Source organism: Wyeomyia smithii, chromosome 2 (genome assembly GCF_029784165.1).
Source record: "Wyeomyia smithii strain HCP4-BCI-WySm-NY-G18 chromosome 2, ASM2978416v1, whole genome shotgun sequence".
NCBI classification, from domain to species: domain Eukaryota; kingdom Metazoa; phylum Arthropoda; class Insecta; order Diptera; family Culicidae; genus Wyeomyia; species Wyeomyia smithii.
The window spans coordinates 262,203,288-262,225,165 of record NC_073695.1 but is presented as its reverse complement, the minus strand read 5'-3'; the positions used below and the strand labels follow the sequence as shown (position 1 = coordinate 262,225,165).

Below are 21,878 nucleotides of genomic sequence, written 5' to 3'. Positions count from 1 at the left end.
TTCCGTTCGCTAACGGAATTGGAATGATCGGAATAACTGCTCATGATTTATTTGCCTTTCGGAACAAAAAACCTCGTCAAGCTGAAATAAAATTATTTCATTCTTTCGTAGTTACAGCGATAAATTTGGGATGTCATGTGTTCAAACCTTCTCGAAAACAGAAAAAAAAAACATTCGAACTGGTGCCAAAAGTTGCTATAAGCAAGTGGTTCACCTTCGAACGTCACAGTTTCACTCGTTTCTCTTGGCATGCAATCATTGGAAAAATCGGTATATTTGCGTGCAAAGAAGAGAAAAGAAAAAAACTTCGACTGAAGTACATAATTCGCCATCCTGTTCCACCTGCCTACCTGCTGGAACCAGGAGCTGGCCGCAAGTGAAAGAGAACGAACGAGTGAGAAATATGACTCGGAATCATCATCCTCGCAGCAAAAGATAGACACTGCAAAAAATAGCATAACCAAACCACTGTTTACGTAATGGAGCTTATTTACATTATATATATTCGCTGCCTGGTGTTCTGCTCTAACTACCCCAAAAGGTGGCCCCCGTCGGTTGCCCGAGTGTCATAAGAACAAAAGAGTACAAAGCTTCCATCTCGCCTCGGTCGGCCTCGACGGCGTCGTTGTTTCTTTTGCCCTCGAAGTGCTGCTCCTCAAGAATGAAGCACAGAAAGGTGAATGTTATCATAATGTAGTGACCCCCGATGGCGGGGTGCACAGTACGAATTTCAACTCCTATTTTTTTTTTTGCAAGAAAAAAATGTGTTAAATTGTGTTGTATCAAGATGAAATAAGGACAGATGCCCTGTAATCTTGTGCCCGACAATAAATTAAATGGCATGTTAATATGAATAAATTTGCGTAATTGTTATTTATACGAAGCCGGTTGAGAGGCATTTTTTCTGTATGAACGCATCGGAAACCTTTCCACGCTTTGATTCCAATAATGAAATGGTATAAGATATAGGAAATCTTTCTACAAATCTTCGACAAGAATATTTTAATATTTCAACAGAAAAGAGACGAAGGAGTCAACTCATCAGTAAACGCTCAGCGCTGTTGAAATACAATGAACTATAGTGGGGGTGGGCATGTGGCACGAATGTCGAATAAACAACCGAAAGAAGCAATATTCAGCTTCATGCAGACCTACGGCTTGGGAACCGGTATTAAAATCGCGTACCATGTTAAAAGTAACTTCAGCGACCGTTGTGTTGTAACTTAAATTCAAAAGGCTTTAGACTATAAGAAAGGTTTTAATTTGATTCATTCAAAATTATGGATTCGGAATAGAACAAACAGAAACTACGAGAGAGTTCAATTGAATAAATCAACAAATATCTCTTGACAATTCATGGACATTTATAGATATAGCGACAAAAGAAAAGGATATTTAACACCATCTGCAATATTATTTATCGAGAAAAAGACGCAACGTAGCTTACTTACAAAAAAATCATTTGCGTACATGATAGATTACTCAACTTATGACCTCACTTGAAAAGAAAAGAAGTAGATTTTCCTTAACTTCTGATGAAAAAAAATGCATGAATCGTTTCAATCAATCTTTTTTTTTATTTCGAAGAGTGGCGGAAGAATGATACGTTGCAAGTGCTATCAACCGATGTAGTTTGAAAGTTTTCAGTTTTTGAAATTGGATCCCTGTATTGTAATTGGACCCCTGTATATATTGTCGCAAGACGTAATTCTACGTCAAAAAGTCTGCATGATGTTTAACATGAGAGTCATTAAAAAACCGATGGTGAAAATTATAGAGATAACATTTTCATAATCATTTTCCAAGTGGAGTTGCACAATACTTTACTAACACAGACATCAATAAAGTATACCCAACTGCAATGCATTTAGTTCTGAAGTATAGCATGCCAAGTTGAAAATACACTGAGCGTTACAAAATTTCATGCAAAATGCTTTCATGATTCATAAAACTATCCAAAAACGTATTTGTGATAACGTGAGGTCATAATTTGTGATAACGTGAGATAGCTCAGTACCTTCCGCTTTATATAGATCGATAACGGCGCCGGCTGCGTTCGAGTATCGGCAATTATAACTGCCTGTACAGATATTCATTCAATTGTGTTTAACCTTTTTTCCTAGAATTTATTGTGGGGGAAATATCAAAAAGGCAAATAGAAGGAAGCCTGAGAATAAATCAGTAAAAGTCTCTTTGACACCGAGCTGTCTAATTCTACTTAGATTCGAACTCATGGTCAATCGCATATCAAAGAGGACTTTGTAACTTTGAAGCTGCGAGTTTTTCCTAGTAGCATGCATGTGACTTAACTCGAGAAATTCCAACCAAAACTGTAACGTTTAAACTAGTTTAAGTTAAAAAAATATCTACCTTCCATATGTTGGATATGTTATACAAAAACTATTACGTTTCAAACGCAAACGCAGTTTTAGTTTCTGTCTGCTATTTTACCAAATACAAACATTTGAAAACAAAGCGTTTAAAAAAAAAAGAAAATAAACTGATAACTTGTGACTGACTGACTCTTGTGAATGAAGTAAAGCCAAAGTCTTGAATACTACATTCCGATGCGTAACTCGACCTGCTGTTTATTTATACACAGACTTCGCAGCCAACTGTTTAGTGTACAGGACAATTGCGGGGCTAGCGCTACGATCCTACTGACACTAACAGCCTCTCCCAAGCCGAGACTCGAACTCAAGACGACTGGAATGTTAGCCCAGCCTCGTACCTCGCGACCGTCTGGGAGAGTGAATGAAGTAGTGCGTCCAAACATCCAGAGGAAATGTGCACCTTCAGAAGATCTAAAAGTTGTTTGATGACCGCGTTTCTATAATAAATAAAATTAAAAATACATTGGAAAAACTTGATTTTACAGCGACAATAGCATGCAAGATAAAAAAAACTTTCTCCGACGAAGTTGTGCAAAAGTAGTGGATCTACAGCTTTTCTAAAATAAGCAGGCCGATATCTTTTTCTGCAACTGAGTTAGTTTCGCTATTTTTGATAAAATGGGACCACTCTTTTTGTTTCAAAAAAGAACTTTAACCACCAAAATAAAGAAGCACAATTAGCTTATTTATAATTGGTACCGGTCGAGACAAACATACAGTAAGAATGCTGTTGGGGCCACGCACAAATGTGTGTGGTTTATTCCAATAGCACACAAAATTGTTTAACTTCCTGATTTTGGGACCGATATAAACTATCAGGCAATAGAATATTATTGCAGATATGTGTGTAGTATATCTTAGTGGAAGATAAAGTATTGAACTACATAATATGTACCCGATTTAAACCCTCATACCATAAGAAGGCTGTTGGGGCCAAGCACAAATGTGTGTGGTTTACTTGAAAGATATGCAAAAGATATTATATTTTTATTTTAGGAACCGAGTTTATGTGGTTTGTCTAAAGAAGCAAAACTTTGGTGCTACATTCCGATTCGGAACTCGACCTACTGTTTATTAATACACAGTCTTCGCAGCCAACTGTTTAGTATACAGGACAATTGCGGGGCTAGCGCTACGATCCTACTGACACTAAAAGTCTTCTCCCGAGCCGAGACTCGAACCTACGACGACTGGCTTGTTAGGCCAGCATCGTACCTCGGGACCAGCTGGGTAGACTATATGTGGTTTGTCTATATTATGCAAAACTAAAGGCCAAACATGTCCCAAAAGCAAAAAACTGCAGCTTTTTTGAAAAAAGCAGAGCTGCAACAATGTTAGTTAGGCTATTTTTGATAAAATATATTTTTTTAGGAGAAGGGCCTCTCAAAAATCGAAATATCATTTTAATATACTGCCCACCACCTTACTATATAATATTTTTGAAAGAATGCTGCTGGGGCCACGCACAAGTGTGATTGGTTTATTTCAATAGAACACAGAATGGTTTAACTTCCCGATTTGAGACTGATTCTAACCAACAGGGAATAGAATGTTATTCAGATGTGTGTAGTATATCTCAGTGGTAGATAAAGTATTATACTACATGATGTAGATCCGATTTAAGCCAACATACCAAAAAAACCTGATGCATGGCAAGTAGCAGGCCTCTTTTAAGAGACTTGGTCTTTATCTTAATCACTAAAAGTCATGAAAAATGGTACCTTTTTCACCTAAAAGTCTCTTCTTCCATTGCTCGTTTAGATTATCGCTTGGAATTCATGATGCAATTCTGATAAATTAAAGCAATTGAGCAATGCAGTAGTAATCATTAAATCACCCATGAGGTGTATTGGAAAAAATTGACCTTCAAATATTAACGGTAGGACTCAAAAGTTTCGTCTTCTCGAAAAAAGCTCAATCGGACGTCGAGAGCACGAGCCTCAAAGTGATCAAAGTTTCAACTTTTTGACCGATAAAAAAAAATATGCTCAGATGAGGGAGTTTCCCAGCTAAAAAATTTGTGAGCCCTAGAAAGTCGAATTTTCCCGAAAATAAATTTTCTTGAATTAACACCAGATCTCGATGTTTTATGCATTTCAAGACATTTAGTATCAAAAAAATCGACATCGATAATTTCATAAACTACTACCTGTGCTTTTCTTAATCAGTCGAAAAAGCGAAACTTTCACCACTCTGAGGCACCGGTCCCTCCATCCCGATTGAGCTAAAATTCTGTATGCGAAAATTTTTCGAGAAGACCCTATCGCTAAGCGAAATTCGAAGGTCAATTGTTTGTCAATATGTTCCATTGACCCCAGCTCAAGAATTTCAAAGTTCTAGTGAGTTTTTTTCGAAAAAAAAATGTTTTAGATCTCACAAGATCTCGATATTTCACGTATTTCTAAGACATTTAGCATAAAAATCGATATCGACGATTTCGTGACTACTACCTGCACTTTTTTTATTGGTCAAAAAATTGAAACTAGGTCGCTTCGAAGTACGTGCTCCAAAAGTATAATTGAGCTGGGGCTTTTTTTCGAGAAGACGAAACTTTTGAGCGTTACCGCTAAACTAAATTCGAGAAATCGACAAAGGTTATGCGGTTATACCTATTGCCTTTTTAATCCTGAAATTTGAAAACCCTTTTAAAAAATAAATAATTTTTTTCGCTTTTTAGTTTGATTTTCTTCTTTATAAAATTACTTTATGGTCTCTTTTTAGTCTTCTTTTTCAAGCATTTGGTCTCCAAAGTTCTTATTTTCGAGTCACTCAGCCGATACAGCTGTTGGGGCCACGCACAAATGTGTGTGGTCTACTTGAAAGTTATACAAAAGCTTTCCTTTTAGGAACGAGATGAACAAACAAACAATAAGTTTGTTGTTGGAATCACGCATAAAAATGTGTGATTGGTAGAATATTACATTGATACCAGTTCCTATCCAAGGAAAAAATCCAAGTTATTTTAGATTTGAGCTAAGTACCTTTACTAATAACTCTGGATGTTTTGTGAATTTTGAAACGGGTCTTTTTGGAATGAAACCTAATAGTATTTGGCATCGTTTGCCATTAAAAACTGAAAACTGTATTGAATTTAATTGACGATATACCATATGAGGGAGCATCTGAGTAGGAAAGTAGTGTGCGTTGGCTTTGCAACTCGAAACTGAAAAACATAAATCAAGGAGCCACTCCACATCACATTCTTCTACCAGAAAACTCAAGTTGTCAGCAGCGCGCACTACGGATCGGGTGAAAAAAAAAACAAATAGAATACTGTTACATAAACCCTGTATTATGTTAGGTTCCTCGTTGGGAAACTTTCAGGGGCTTTACAGTTTCTTTAAAACTCTTTTTCAAAAAGGCTCTAGCTCCAAACGTAAACCACTTAGAGCAGTTTTATTGCTTTTATTTGAAAAGTGAGAAAATTTTCTACTAGATAGATGTCCAAATGAATGTAAAATATAACATTTTGTAAACAAAAACGTAATTTCCAGCAGTTGTCGTTCTTTGACACCAACTCTCTATCTGCTTTTGTTGTTTATTGTTTATTATATCTATTTTGTTGTTTATATAAAATTACAATTTTCTAGCGACGCTCATTTGATTGCAAGCTTTCGCTTAAGGTAAATTCTTCATCAAACATGCATTTTGGCTATCCTCTCTGACTTGAGCATAACAAAGCACAGATTATTGCTAAAAAATCAGTAGATTTATCCTCCGACGTTCAATTTATGTTGTGTCTTAGTTTTTGAAGTGATCTCTGGGAAAAATAGAAAATATTAATTCAAGTTTTTCAATTAATCTGGTGACTCAATCGAAAACTCTGCTAGTGACCATAATCTTAAAGTTTGTTACCTCATTTGCACTTTCAAAAGTCTTAGTTATTTCAAATAATATTATGTTTTTCATTTGTTATTATTTTATGTTATTTGAGTCAATGTTATTTAAACTTTGTTTCAAAAAAAAAAATGTTGAGAAAATTTATTCTACTTAATCACAGTGTTCGATATTAAAAAACCTTCATTTTTTTTTTAAATAAAACTTAAACGATGAACTGTTAATAATTCCAAAAACATAATACAATTTTCTTTTTTGTTTTGCTGACAATTTTTTGTACAGTGTCCGCTTTTACATACAACCCAATACCCAAGAGATAATCTTGCGTATATGTATCGTAAAAGTGTTCAAAACCGATGGCAGTGTGGATAAAACAACCTGCAAAATGGAAGGCAGCACACCGTGCACGCATTCTCCTCCCTAATCACCAACCGATTCACCTGGTAACTACCTGGCCATGGCTGGCGGTAGACCGGCTGCAAGGCGAACGAACGAACGATCGTAAAAGGCAGACAAACAGTGGCTCGGTTGACGACGACGCGCGGAGCGGTAAAAATTTACGCGCTCGAAACGGTAGATGGGGAGGCAGCAGCAGCAGCAGCTGCGCGGAAAAGGGAAACGAAACCCAAGATAGATTTATGTTTCCCTTCTAATGCTCACAAACTTTTCATTCGGGGTCACGGTCAACGGCAAACTTTTTTTCCCGCACACGCTAGTAAATTCATTTACTGCTCAGGACTGTTTCACGAGTTTGCAGATGGGACTGATCTCCGGAAAAACTGTGGATTAAATCCCCGTTTTTTGTTACCAGAGGAACAACTTTATTAGACGCAGATTTTTGTTTTCAGCTTTCGAGTGCCGAAGCTCGAGAGCTTATTGACGTGCATCGGTTTCGGTTTCGATTGCGAGTGTCGATGTGCGATGGAGAACGATCGGTGGTCTTACGACAGGTAAAAAAGATAAGAAACATTTCCCGTTTGAATAACAAACCGGCGGCACCGGCTGGCTCTGACTGGTTTTCAAGGTCGAACGAACGAGCGAATGTTTGCATACGTAGCTGTTAGAATAACGCGGAGAAACATTTCGCTGTGAATTATCAGAATAGAAAACCAGCTTGGTATGTTTTGAGAAAAAAATAATAAGGACAGATGTTTATTTTGTGCTCGAAAATACTCACTTTTCTCTAGCTTGTGCATCCGACGGCACCGTTGTCGCCTTGCCTTTAGCATACATTTTGATAACTCGTAACTTTCAAACGCTTCGCACTAACAGGCCTGCACCGTCGCAGGTCGCACACTTCTTCTGCTCACACACGCACACACTTATTTTCGTTATCTAATTTATGGTACACTCAAAATCACACTCGCCACCAGGTTGCTCTTCGCTGGGACGCGCACATGCACACTAGCCGGAAACTGATCTCTTTCCTTTCCCGAGCTTCCCTGTGCAACCAGAGCAGCAGCGACTATCTTGCCTTTTTTCCTGGCTGTAGGGCGCGCGCTTGTACTAGTACTAATTTCACTGTTGAATGTTGCTTAGCGCACTTCCGATGACGGATTCCGCTGAAAAGATAAAAAAACAATAAACAACCGTTAAAGTGTGGAACATCATTTTCCCATTTCGCCTATCAGTAGCAGTATAAATAGACCGAACAGTTTCCTCAATTTCAATAGAAGACTAAAACAAACTTTTTAAAGGTCTAAAGATTGTGCTAGCTAAAAGACGTTCATGCTCTTGATGACTTATAAACAGCTCAATCAAACCCGATAACACAAATACCGATTTCACAGGATTTTTATTGCACAAATTGCCAAACAGAATTTAATCATCCGCCAACAAACCATACTTGCTCATGTACCGAGAAATGTCATCATTTTAAACTCTCTATACTGCACCGCAAAAAAAGTTGATCTAATAGTTTCAGCTCCTGGTAGCGCCTTGCGACGAGCATGGAATCGAAACATACACACATACAGTAGAGGACCCCAGAGGGAAACACCAAAACAACGGTGGCACATAGCCTGCCTGCGCACACCGCCGACCAACCCTCTACAACCGGAAGCAAAAGCATGTTGAAGAGAGTAAAAAAGGACATACACCAGAAAGGATCGGTAGGGTGAGGGTTGTAACGACTACACGTACAAAACAAACCAACTTCCCTCTGCAGTGTGCTTCTGTATTCGTGATTGCTCCTAGGGTTAGTTAACCAGAGTCCTTCCAATCCCAACAGATGCAGGGACAACAACAATATAGCAAACCAGTTAACCGATTGCGGGAGGACGCGTGCGGAAAGCTTTCCGAAACGGTCACTTTTAGCTTGCTTGCGGCATGTTGATACAAGGAACATCATCATCGTCATGACCATCATCATTTCTATCACCGCCGCCATCAACCTCCGTTGTTTGTAACAAACCAACGCCGGGAGCGAATAAACTAGTACAAACTATCGAATCAATTCGCCCACCGAACGACAACCGTCGTCCCCCGGCAGGACACCTTTTGATGTTGATATCTTTTTATATTCTCTGGTTCTTGCTGACTCGGTCACAGGCTGGAACCGAAACTGGGCAATGTTCGAGATGCGATTGGTAACATGATGCCTGCAACAATTGATTGCCTAACATTTATGACACATTGATTGGAATCGACATGGGCAGTTGCCAAATTAGATGACTGCGGATAGCGAAAAGTGTTTTTTCAATTAGCAACTACATACTAATCGTAACGTAACCGTATTGCAGTGGGTCTAAAACGGTTTGGGAACATGAAAATTATCACACATAGTAGTTAAAACGGTTGTCCACTTACGATACAAACTAATTATCGACCAAAACAAAATATCCAAGGTCGAAAGACTTGACTTTGGTCTTGCAAATAAAAAAAAAACAAAACTCCAAACAGTTTTTAGTAAACAAGTATTACAAATTGTTACGAAGATGCGCAGGAATTTTTATAACATTTTGCTATATTGGAAAAGATAAGATATTGTTTGTTACTTCTTAGGATTGTTTTCTTATTATCAGAAAGCTTTCCTTTTTTCCAAGATAGACGCCAATTAAGGAACAGTTTCATTGTGCTAGAACTTTTGAATCATATTAAAACTGATCGCCAATTAACAGAGAAAGTTTTCGAATCCGATTGTAATCACTCTTTGTGTTTTCCCTCAAGGCTCTCTTCAAGGACCTGTACCATTCGTACTCAAGCAAATTTCGATTTATACCGACAATTTTTAGCACATTTTGAAGAAAGAAAAAGGAATGGATATCAGTTTATTCCTGAACGAAAAACGGCTCATTCCATATGCAGTGTTTCAACCCTTTGGACACGACTTTCATGGATTTGGCTCAAAGTGTGGAGAGTTAATCTTCTGGGGTCAATTCCTCAGGATACTGGTTTTGGTGTCGATTGAAGTATAACAGTGAGTAAGTGGCATAACAGACCCATAATTTACACAAACACTCATTCATAAAAATTCGGATATGTGCCTTAAGGGGGGACCCTACTCTTGAAGATCGAAAAAAAAAATTTCGTAATTTTTATTCGGATGCTTAGAGTGGAGTGATGTGTCAGGGTATTTTGGCTATTGATTAAAGTATATTTGGAGCAATATTTTGCATGTTCTGGATATTATTATAGTAGGTATTACGCTATTGGCAGGGTTTTCCTCGAAGCCATGTTTTTCACCTGGTGATACGTTTTTCTCGGCATCTACTGAACCGATTTGGCTGAAATTTTTTACAGCTTGTAAGAATGGATCACCTAACTTGTTACATAGCCGTTTTCGAAAATTCCATAAATTGACAAAATAGCGGCTATTTTTGTAAAAAAACAATTTCCTGGAAAAATCACTATATGAAAATTCATAAAACATTTAAAAATTCGGATACACTGGGGTGCTTTTTAGGCGGGTTGTTTTTATGCGTTTTTTAAACGGGATATTTTTACAACAACGCGGATTATTTTAACTCGATACTGAAGATTTTTTGTACGCGTTACCAAATAAGTTTAGTATAAATATAACTTATCTAATCTTTTAAATGTGCTACAACCAACCGTGTAATAAGCGACCCCAGTGTATCGGAAAACGGCTACAATACAAGTTAGATAGTCCATTTTGACATGCTGAAAAAAAATTTCAGCCAAATCGGTTCAGAAGATGCTGAACTTACCACCAGTTGAAAGCACATGGTTTCGAGAAAAATGCTGCCAAAAGCGTAGTGCTCACTATATTTGCACCCACGGCACACAAAATACATCTTCAAATGTACCTTAATCAATAGCCAAAATACCTTTCTCTAATATCACGAAAATTCACTATTTTTCAACTTTCCAGAGGTCCCCTCTTGAATTCACACTTTTCTAATGCCCAAAACTTTCATATAGATTGCCCACTTGTAAGAATTGAACGATCAAAAAAATCGCCAAAATTACCACAAACCAACACCAACGAAGATATGGCATTACAGGCGAAAAACCTGAACTATTAGGAAAGAAGGGGATTGTGTGAAAATCTCTGCTTGGCCATTTCTGTAAACACAAAAAATCGAACGTAAGAGAGGCCAGAAATAACCCTAAATGTGGTTTATGAGTAGCCCTTTCAAAAAATACATTTCAGTACATTTCAAAAAAATTTGAACCCTCGCTGCCTCTTCCTTTATTATTCTTGCATTATCAGGAAGTGTTGCCAATAGATTATTTTTGCATTTTCAGAAAACGAAGCATTTTAAGTTTGATAGTTTCATCATATTTTTCGGAGAATTTCACATTAGAAATCCCTTTCACCTTGAGATAATATGAGCCAATCTCTAAATACAGCATTTTTAAGAAAACAGTTTTAAATTTTCATCGAACAATCATATTTATTCAAAAACGTCTGGTAACTTTTGAACCTAAGGAACAGCCCCAGAAATGATTTTTGAATACTTTCCTAATTATTAAGAGGAATTTAAAGAAAAAAAAACTTCACTTTTTTGCAGCAGATATATTTCCTTCAATGAACTTAAAAAGATTAAATTTTTTTTTTTGGTTTTATCTCTTTTTTTCGTTCTTGCACTTTCGCCGCTTTGTTGTTTTACTCTACGGTTATCTTCAATTGAAAATAATATTTGTTTTTTTTTTCAGATTTACCAACTTACGGCTGATTAAAACATAAACAAAGTTGTATTTTCGGGTTTTCAGTCATTCGCTTATAAAACGAGAATCTAGTTTTTCCGACGATTCGATTTTTATAAAATCATTTTTAAGCATTCTTCAAATAAGCGAATAAAAAAATCAATTACAGTCACTTAGAAAAAGGGTATCGTAGAAAAGGGTAAAAGGGACAAAGGGAAAAAGGGTAAGGGTTTTTGTCTAAAAGCTTGCGTGTTGAGCATCTGGGTAGTCCAGTCTTAAGTCAGACTCGATAATATATAGCCTCCAATTTTTTTCACTAGTTTTTCTAATATTTTTATTTGCTCATTTTTGACGTAGAACTACGTCTATGTTTTCTATACTAGATTACATTTTGTAAAATTGAAAAAGGAAACTGGTAAATGTTGCGTCAGATTTCAAACGATTATAGCAAGCGAACGACTCAATGCATCTTAGTCATTTATATGTCGGTGGATAGACAAAATGTGTAACAATTGTTTGATATAATGTTTAACATTGTTGCTTTACTGCTTAATGGTGAAAAAAGGTTAAAAGTTCCAAGGTCAAGCTTTCCCATACATTTTCCTTGCTATTCCCTTGTTTCCCGAGCACGGATAACAATAACATGAACACCTTACCTTTATTTTGCATACGGCAGCAACAGTTACCATCGTACGCTGTAGGATATTTTGCTGGCACAGCAACTGAAGGGTACAGCGGAGAGCAAATTTTATGCGCGGCCAACAAAATATTCAATGCTACCGGGCGATCATCAGCGTTCTGTAGCACACATTTCGAGCTGAAGATTATGGAATCAGTTCTTTTTAAAACTATAAATGCTTGAAAATAAGAGTTATGAGAATTTTTTACAACTACTACTAGTGTGAAATTTTCATGTATTCTGGCATCGTTATTTTTACAATAACGACCATCAAATATAAACGTTAGTGTTGCCTATGAACAGTTTATCGCAGCATATAACGCAGCATATATATATATATATATATATATATATATATATATATATATATATATATATATATATATATATATATATATATATATATATATATATATATATATATATATATATATATATATATATATATATATATATATATATATATATATATATAAATATATATATATATATATATATATATATATATATATATATATATATATATATATATATATATATATATATATATATATATATATATATATATATATATATATATATATATATATATATATATATATATATATATATATATATATATAAATATATATTTTTAGTCCGACGACACCATTTCATACAACCCCTATGGCTGTATACCTGGAGGTATTTCATATTTTTTAGTTCTTTTAGATTTTATGTTTTATTTTTAATTTTTATTTAGTTTAATGGACCAAATAGAGAACGTCCACTACGTCATATATACTCGAGTCCGACCTTCACGTGCAATATTCCTGTGTGAGTCGACATCAGTGCATTTGTTTGTGCGATTCTTGACCGATTATCAATTTTTTTTCCGTAATTACTCGCTTATTTGTAGAATCCTGGAAAATGATTTTTAAAATGTCAGATGAATCGTTAGCCGTCACTTGTTCTGCTCTTCTCTTCCCATATATATAGTACGATGTTTTCTTGCACTCGCAGAGGGCTCCTGTTTTGCATACCGATCCCAAACAATCACTGACGGCTCCAATCACTTCACGAAGTGGGGTAAACGTATATTAGTCAATTTAATTTTATGTGTAAAAAATTACACAGTATTATATTTCGCAGTCAACTAATCCGAAGAGATACTTGTTAAAACGTCCTGAATTTAACAATTACACCGTGTATTGTCCAGTTTACCTTTCCCCTGCTCCTTTCCTTCTTTAGAACCACCAGTGCAAACTACACCTTATCAATATTTTCGTTGAACTAACAAACCAATTCAAAGGTTTAATGCTATTATGAACAGGGAAAAAAAACTGGCAGTATTGCTGCAAACAAGGAAAGATTTCATTGGATTCTTTAAATACCAGAAAAAAATTCTAGGATTGTTTTTTTTTTGGGGTAAAAAGACATTTTCTAATAAATATGATTGATTACTAAAAATTGAGAAATTGTAGACAACTTTCGAAAAAAATGTTGTAAAAGTGTTTCTTAGGCGAAGTTTTTCGAGCAACACGACAAAATTATCAACGTGGTAATTAAATTGGATGCAGGTGTCAAAAAATGCAGGTTTAAAAATGGCGAGACAACAAACTATCTGGCAACACTTCAAGTCGACCCTAATATTTTCTCTGGATTCCTTGACTGATTTTCTCCATTAAACTTTAATCAGTCTGTTTCCGGATGTCTTTCGTATGAAAATTTTAAGAACAAGAAGAAAAAAGTTTTGAACAAATCATGCACTATTTTGCAACAAAGAAGGGGTTTCCCAGAGCGAAAAGTTTTCCAGTGATGGTCGATGCCAAGTTAATGCTTTTTCTCGATCACTACGTGTGGAATGATTTTTCTATTATTTTTATCATACTTTCTTTTTGTTATTCTCATCAATTTAACCATAAAAAGTTAAAACAAAAATTACACAAGTTTTTAAATTTAATTATAATTTTAGTATTAATTAAAGTATTGATGCAGTCATTTCTGTAGATGTGCAAGATGCGCTTATTAATTTATGTGAAGCATATTTTATGTTGTTATAATCCACTAAAGTGGCTTTTGGATGTTCAATAAAAAATGAGAATGATTTCTTTACATTCCTATGAAAAATGTTTACTGGTTCCTGGCATCCCTGAACGTCGATCGGAAGACGTGTTGTGGACGTTTGGCGAAGATCATGACAAAAAAGAAGTCAAACAATTCTCTGAAAACTAACTTGGCATCAACCAGAAGGTGTACCAGGAAGAGTGCCTAAAGAAGATTCTGGTCCCGTTCCTGGAGGAGCATGATTCTGATGGGAAGTACGTATTTTGATGGCCGAACAAGGTGTCTTACAATTACGTCAAGAATACGTTGCCGTCCAAGCAAGGATGTTTTCAGATCCCTCAGTAGCCTGGTGTAATTGGCCCGTACACCAAGCAGCTGACCACAGGGATCTACAATTGCATCCAGGAGATGGATATCAGTGCCGTCCAGCGGTCTTGTGAGAGCATCTCCACCAATTTGCGCCGTACGGCTGACCATGGCCCTTTTGCCAACATTTACAAATTTTTTGAAGTACAACAATTTTTTTAAATAAAAAAATATTGAACTGCTTGAAAAACATTATTTTACAATATTTTTGAAGAAACTCTCATTTCTTATTAAATACCCGTTAGCGCATGAAAACGCATAAATTCTTAAACCCTTGTCATAAATTATAAAACTATTTGAATTATGATACGGGTTTTTATATATAAACTAAATTTACTTCGGCCTAATATCATTTAAAATGGGTATTTCCAGAGCCGGAATTATGCCTAGAAGCCAGAATTCTACCTCAAATGCCATTATCAAATTCGGGCAACGCCCGGTTTCTCGAATACAGCTTCAGATAGCCAAATACCATAAAATAAGGGTATCTGCAGAATCGGGATGATGCCCAAGGACCGGAAATTCACTCCAGATCGCCTTTGAAAATCTAAGATATCAACTTCTGATTTCTTGAAAACAACCTGAAATAACCGAATATCGCCAAGGGAGCTGCGTAGCCGCAAGGTTATAGAATCCGCTTTAACATACGGGTGGTCGTGGGTTCGAGTCTCAGTAGAATCGGGCCATTCGATGTTAAAAAGGAGTTTATTCTCAAGCTCCAAAATTACCCTTTCTACACGCTAAAATCTACACAATATCTCGCGATGACTTTCTCTTAACAAAATAAATTTCCCTTATCATAAAACTGGAAAGAAGGACGCACAATGAAATTTCTCTAGGGAATTTTTGGCGTTATTTGGCGAAGAAACGAGGCTCGATATAGTAGCGCAGCAGGTGTAAAAGGAAAGGGTAATCCTATTACACACAAGCACGGATATATAATAAGCATGCCACTTCACAATAGCAGTATTGCTAATATGGAGGTGCGGTATACAGCAAACACCCCGGCATTATCTCACAATAGATCAACGATTCTGGTCGCATACAGGAAGGGAAAAAACGAATATTATCCAATATGCATCATTATCTCCAGGTGTCGGTAAAACAGCCTTAAATGGTCAAATACATTCCAATATCGATTTTCCGCTCTGTGCGTTCTAAGAATATTTATTATGTGAAGTGAATAATTGCACTGTAAGATGTGAAATGTGAAGCAATATTTCAGTGAAGAGGCTGTGAAATATAAGAAATCACCCTTAATTTTGTGCCGTTTAATTCCGAGCAGTACCGGAAGCGCTCAACAGCGAAAGTTTTTTCGGAATTAAATCTTTTGAATCGCTGATGTTTAACATTAATTTCAATCACATTTTCAACACATACCATAAAAAAGCACAACGTAGATAAACGCATCTTTGAAATTCCCGTAAAAAAACGGTAGAGGTTTCGCAGTAGCTTTTATGCTGAAAAAAATGCGGGTTAGCACTGATGAGCTGTTTAAAAAAATATCGCGTAGTTTTCCCTTATCAAAAAAATTCCCGAATATTCCCTGATCTTCCAGGTTTTCACCCCCCTGGTTAAATTAATTAAATGCTTTAATGAAACAAAGTACTTTCATGGTGAAGTAATAAAATACTTTAAAGTTAATCTTACTCAAATTTTTTTTATGATCAAATACTCTTTATTCTTTCAGGTGGTTCAACCGGTAACCAACAAATTCCATTTTTTCTTAGTTTTTTTTATATGCAGTGCTTTTCCGATTTTATCACGAAATGTAAACATTTTCCGGTAAAACTAGCGAGACTGTGGATTTAGGGACTGATTTTTATCATTTCAATAAGTCCGCAGTTCCGTTGGTTTCACGGAAGGAAGTTTTTTTGACCGTGATAAAATATAAACCGATTTTTAAATATAATCCTGTATAGTTTGCTAACTACTTTTCTTGCAACAAAAGCTATCAAAACCCATTGAAAAAAATGAATGCTCCTAAGAAAATTTAGTTACAATTATTTTTGTGTTATACCCTGTAAGCCTAAGACAAAATTTGCCATTTCAGTTCATCAACTGTACTTCTGGCCATGATAACAATAGCATTAGATTTTTCTATGCAACTGTTAGCACTTAAATGCATCGATAGTTTTCGAGAATCTTTTCTGTGGAAAAAGCCATGCATCGAAAAAGGGACATTTATCCAACAGTGCATCTTGTATGGTCATTTTTTTATGACGTCGGCCATTGCTTCCAACATGAATTTATTGTTCTTGGCTTTTTAATGATCTCACGAACATAACTCATCATTGTAAAACCGCACCTGTCTTCCGCCAAGAACGTAATGAGACAAGTCGGTCATAAAACTTGCAGGTTATAGCTCATAATCGCTCTCGAAGTACCTTTTTCATCATGCTGTCCTGGAAAAGTTATTACAAATAATGTTGGTTTGAATGACGGCAATCATCCCGAACACGATTTTCCCAGTAACTGGCTCGACTCTTAAGCGTTGGCGAGTATTACCTTCGTATAAACTCATAAAACTGAACCATTTAGGTATAGTTTTCAAGGCAGTGAAAACGATAAACGGGCACACATTGCGCGACCATTGCCAGTCGAACTTGTGCGTTTAAAATCGTAGATTACGACCTTAACATCGCGACTTGAGTAACGATCATTTCCACACTCGTACAGATGGTCAACCGATCGCACACGGTTGCAGTTTCCTCCCACAGTTCCCAGCTTGCATATGTTTCCCTAGCCCGCTTCCTCTCTCGCACACTCTGTCAGCGGTTGCATCGACGCCTCAGCCACGCTAAAGTTCAATGGTCCGAAACGGCATCAATTAAATGTTGCGAAAACAACGCATATTATATGGATCAGCTGTTCGTACAAACTGTGTAGAAAGCTAGAAGGCAGTTGCAGCACGTGATCAGGGCAACCAAGGCGCCTAAACTTCCTCATTTAAGGTTGATTGAAACTGAAAAAAAAATTTGCTCTTTTTTCTGAAGCGAGACGACAATAACAAAAGTTTTTTTTTCTTGAATGTCTCGTTGGAAAAAAACCGCCCAAAGAGAAGCATTTTTAGAGCGGGTAATATTAACAAAAAGTTACAATTTTCTATAGCATTTTCCTTCAAGACATTGAATTTGAATCATTAAATTGACTTACAAAGCAGACCATCCCAAAATTTTCTTGTGAGCTTTACCTTCAGGGCATCAAATCGATCAAGACTTATGAAACAATTTTAAAGTTCTCGCCGATTTCACGCAATTTTTTCACAATTTCCAAAAATCTGGTGTATTTTCTTTTTCGGCTGAATTTCCTATTTCAAATTCCCGAATATTCACTAGTTCCATCTTATTTTTCCCTAATTTTTGTCTTCATCCGTAGATAAATTTACTCTACAATTTAGTCTTTTTCGAAAGTATTCAGAAGATATCTTTAAAAACTATGTACAAGAGAAGTTTTGTCACACAGACTACCTGCAAGTCAACAATTACCATTTATACCGTCAGATTTCAACCCAGTTAGATACTCAAATTTGCGGTACATTTTGCGCAGCGATTTGAATTCGAGCAACACATTAGAAGATCGTCTGGTGCTCTCTGTCTACTCTCAAAGCAAAAAAAAAAAACTTTTCACTACAAAACAAACCCAGTTCATCATCCGGAAGCGAAGTGTGATACCTCCCGCCTGGAAAGTGTAGTTTGCCCCCGAAAAATGTGAAGTACCTACATAAGCGTGCTGCTGCTATGCTATGTACAGTGTATGATGAGGCGAGCGAAAACAGCAAGACAGCGAGCAAGCAGACAAGCGACCTGCAAAAAGAAACCAATGGAAACTTTAACTGTACTCGTTTTTTTCTTCTTTTTGCTTCCACCAACCTTCCCCGTTGGTAATGGCACGGGGTTTTTTTTTTGTATAACTTCACAAAAGTGTCTCAAATACAGGAAAAAATGCAACGCGACGAACAGTAATAACCATCAATATTACATACAGAGACGATTAGGCCGCGGCAGAGTCGCACGAATACATCAAATCGCATTGGAACATCAATGTTTTTATACTTGGATTGTTGATTTTTTTTCGCTACCCTGTCAATCCCACATAGGACAGGGCAGAGCGCTGGCGACCGAACATACAATCACAGCGCACTGATCATCACGCGTGTCACGCGAGAAAAGGAAGCAAAAGTCGTAACTCGACAATGCTTTGCTCACTGTCCGTCACTGTCTGTAGCACACAGGGTTGTGGATTCGATACCCACACCACTCACACCACCCAGCCTGCACAGCAAAGTACACGCTCTCACAAACACACCGACATCAAAGTGCGGCCGATACTTTACTCCCGCACTAGTTGTGTGTGCACTGCGAAGCGTATATCGAAACAGTATTGAAATCTTCACCCTGAAAGAGTTCTCCATCAGCCTGCCAAATTTGACAAACCCAACTTCATCAAAGAAAAGGTCCAATCAAAACGAACACAGGTCAATCTTATCCTAGTTTTAGCAAGCAAAGAGATACTCACACATATTTCTCACTTATCAGCACTTTTTAGTAATCATCACTAAAACTAGTATTATTTGTTTGTTTTACTAATGTAACCTGGACCGATCACTCTATTTCCGGACGGTCATTTTCGTCCGGAGCCACAATTGCACGATTGCGCGATCTGTCATACAATCTCGATCTGGCCACTGGTTGAGCAGATCGAATAATATTCGCGTACACAACCCGAAAACCGATATTTTATATTCCTTCTCTCCTGGAGGATGCGTGTACTGTTGTATTTTCTCCGGAACGTTCGCGAGATGCGTATAGTTCTGCTACTGCTTATTCACTAAATGAAGGCTCACTTCACTTCATCAAAAACGCCACCACATAGCAAACATACACAGGCGGCAGCAGCAGCAGCCCCGAAATCGACGAACCGCTCGCTCGTTCACGTCGTCAGATCTTTTGGTGAACCAACAAACAACTACGTGAACATGGTCGCGCGCGTACAGCGGAGATGGCTCTTCTCTTCTTCCTGCCTGCCTGCCTCCCTGGCACACTCTTCTAACCAAACACAACCCACCGGACCGACACAGGGCTGTACCGATTCACTGTACGCGGCTGATTTCAGGGGTTATGCTTCTTCCATCACCTCACCCTCCAGAGACGACGGCAAATTTACTACCACTATTAAACCAAGCTCACTCTCGACCCGACTCGGAGCTGGCACGAACACACTCACACACACGCGACGCTCGGAAACTCACACCCCGCTCTTGCCAACTTTAAACTGTCTGCTCAGCGCACATTCCGCATTGGTGGCATTACTGGCGAATGTGGCAGCGCGTTTCCTTCTGCCGCCTGGTTTATGCGTCACTTTCGAGCGATGTCACCGATTTTCGGTTTACCAAGGGGTACCCTAGCAAATGACCCCACCGATGCTTCTTTTTTATGCTTCTGCTTCTGCCGTCGTCGCCTCGGTATTTGTGAATTCAACGGGCGTGCGGGTAGAGATCCTCGCTGCTTGATGATTTCGTCTCCTCATCTACCTATGGAAGCGGAAAAAAGAACCAACAAGGAGAAATAATAAGTTGAAGCATCATGAACACATATAGCAGGGAGAGAGAGAGAGAGAGATCATTAAATGATATATATAAAAGAAACGAAAGAAGGAAACCTGTCAGAGACGGCGAGCGCGACGCTGGGAGGGAAAAAGAACGCTACACCACCGGGCAGGGGGTCGAGCTTCAAGCATGACTCGCATATAGTTTCGAATCAAACTGGAAGAGATGCGACTAAATAAGGCTGTGCGAAATCGTGCTTTTGGGAGTCGAAACGATGTGAAATTAAACCATTCAATATCGGTTTCATACAAAAATTAGAGTATTTTTCTAAATAAAGTTTCGAACACCCATGCTATCCACGGAAAATAATTCATCACATTAGTTTGAGAGGTTCAACATACTAATTGGTAATTCAGTTTCCAATCGTCTTGTTGTATGCATGTATAGTACCTTACAGAGGTTCTACCTCGATTCATATTTCAAACATTCATTTCAGAGCGTAATTTGAATTAAAAAAAAAAAAACAAAGTAGGGTATTGAACGTCTTTGATAGTGATTTTTTTCGGCAGGTTTCTGCATAAGATTACTGCAGAAAAGCTGCCGAAGAAAGCTACTGACGAAGACGTTCGATACCCTATTTAATTTTTATTTTCCTAAAATGACAATATATAGCGAACTATGTTCATGAGATTTTAGGAAACTGTGATGACAAGCTGTCTAATTAAATTAACATTTTCATAGACAATTCACAAACAGAGTTTTTTTTTGCTTTTGGAACCTTACTGTTTATACCTTTTCAAAGGATTATTTGAAAAATTCGAAAATCGATCACTTAGGCTTTCTTTAATTGCTCATCGCAAAATCAATTGCAAAAAATCAAAATTGATTTTCATCACCAATCACTTCAAATGCGTAAAAAGGGAAAAAGCAGTTATTTTGTCTTTAATAGAAATATATTATTTAAAACATAAATAATATGCGGGTGTTTTTTGTCTTTCTCAGTCTTTTTTTTTTTTTTTTTTTTGAAAGAAATACACGACAATCTAGTCAAATTGCCCGACATTTCAGCCGTTATGATTAATTTTTTTCCTTGAAACCTGTTCAACAATATTCGTAAAGTAAAATCGTAAAACAGTGTCATGTTCATATACATTTTCTGAATGAGAAGGTTTTTGACGTTGGACTTTGGAGGGAAAAGTGGTCTCATTTCTCGTTCATTCACCGGCAAAGCGGACGGTTCTTTCTGGAGCAGCAGAAAGCGGGTGGGGGCAAATATTGGTCGCTTATAAAAGCACACGCGATCGAATTAAATTTCTCATTTGTTCGTACGTATTTATTGCTATAGCACGTGTGTGGGTAGCTATAGCGGATGTTTATCGAAGATTGAGTATTTTCTCGTATATTCATTGAGGCGTCGTACATTACGTAAATTACGTAACGCTAAAAACCTTGATTTCAGACCCCCTCCCCCCTATGTAACGATAAGTAACGTTAGATATGACTCCCCCCCTAAAATTACGTAACGCTGGACAACCTGTCCCCCCCCCCCTACAAATTTGCAGTTTTGAGCAAACATTACAGTTACGTAGCGGGCTCAACTACCACCCCCCCTCCCCCTATGCAACAATAAGTAACGCAGATTTAACCCACCTCCCCCCCCCCCCCTTCATGCGTTACGTAATTTGTGTACGACGCCTAACATTCATTAAAAATATTGAAACACCTAAACGAATACTGTTGTAAATTCGACTTAACAACAGCGATTCAAACTTCTTCAGCCAGTCTTTATTCATCGAGGAAAAATTGCTGCCGATGAATGAATTTGCTAGAAATTTCATTTGGATCAAAACAGGTTCTTTTAAGTACCATAAATTATCGGTGAAGTTTTCTCAATAAG

General features: G+C 37.3%; 1 protein-coding gene across 14 annotated transcripts in view; it reads right to left on the bottom strand.

Annotated features, from left to right (window-relative positions):
* The window catches only part of LOC129725732 (single-stranded DNA-binding protein 3), a 108,197-nt gene that overhangs the window by 54,253 nt on the left and 32,066 nt on the right, over positions 1-21,878 (bottom strand). For 12 of the 14 annotated variants that reach the window (XM_055681871.1, XM_055681866.1, XM_055681874.1 and 9 more), the window contains exons 2-3: positions 18,952-19,966; positions 7,408-7,792 (exon numbers count right to left, since the gene is read on the bottom strand). In XM_055681871.1, coding sequence (XP_055537846.1) covers positions 7,408-7,463 — 56 coding nt within the window. In that variant the 5' untranslated portion in view covers positions 7,464-7,792; positions 18,952-19,966. Of the gene's footprint in view, positions 1-7,407; positions 7,793-8,009; positions 8,029-18,951; positions 19,967-21,878 lie in introns of those variants that run through there. The other 2 variants (XM_055681867.1, XM_055681868.1) reach the window with 2 other exon arrangements.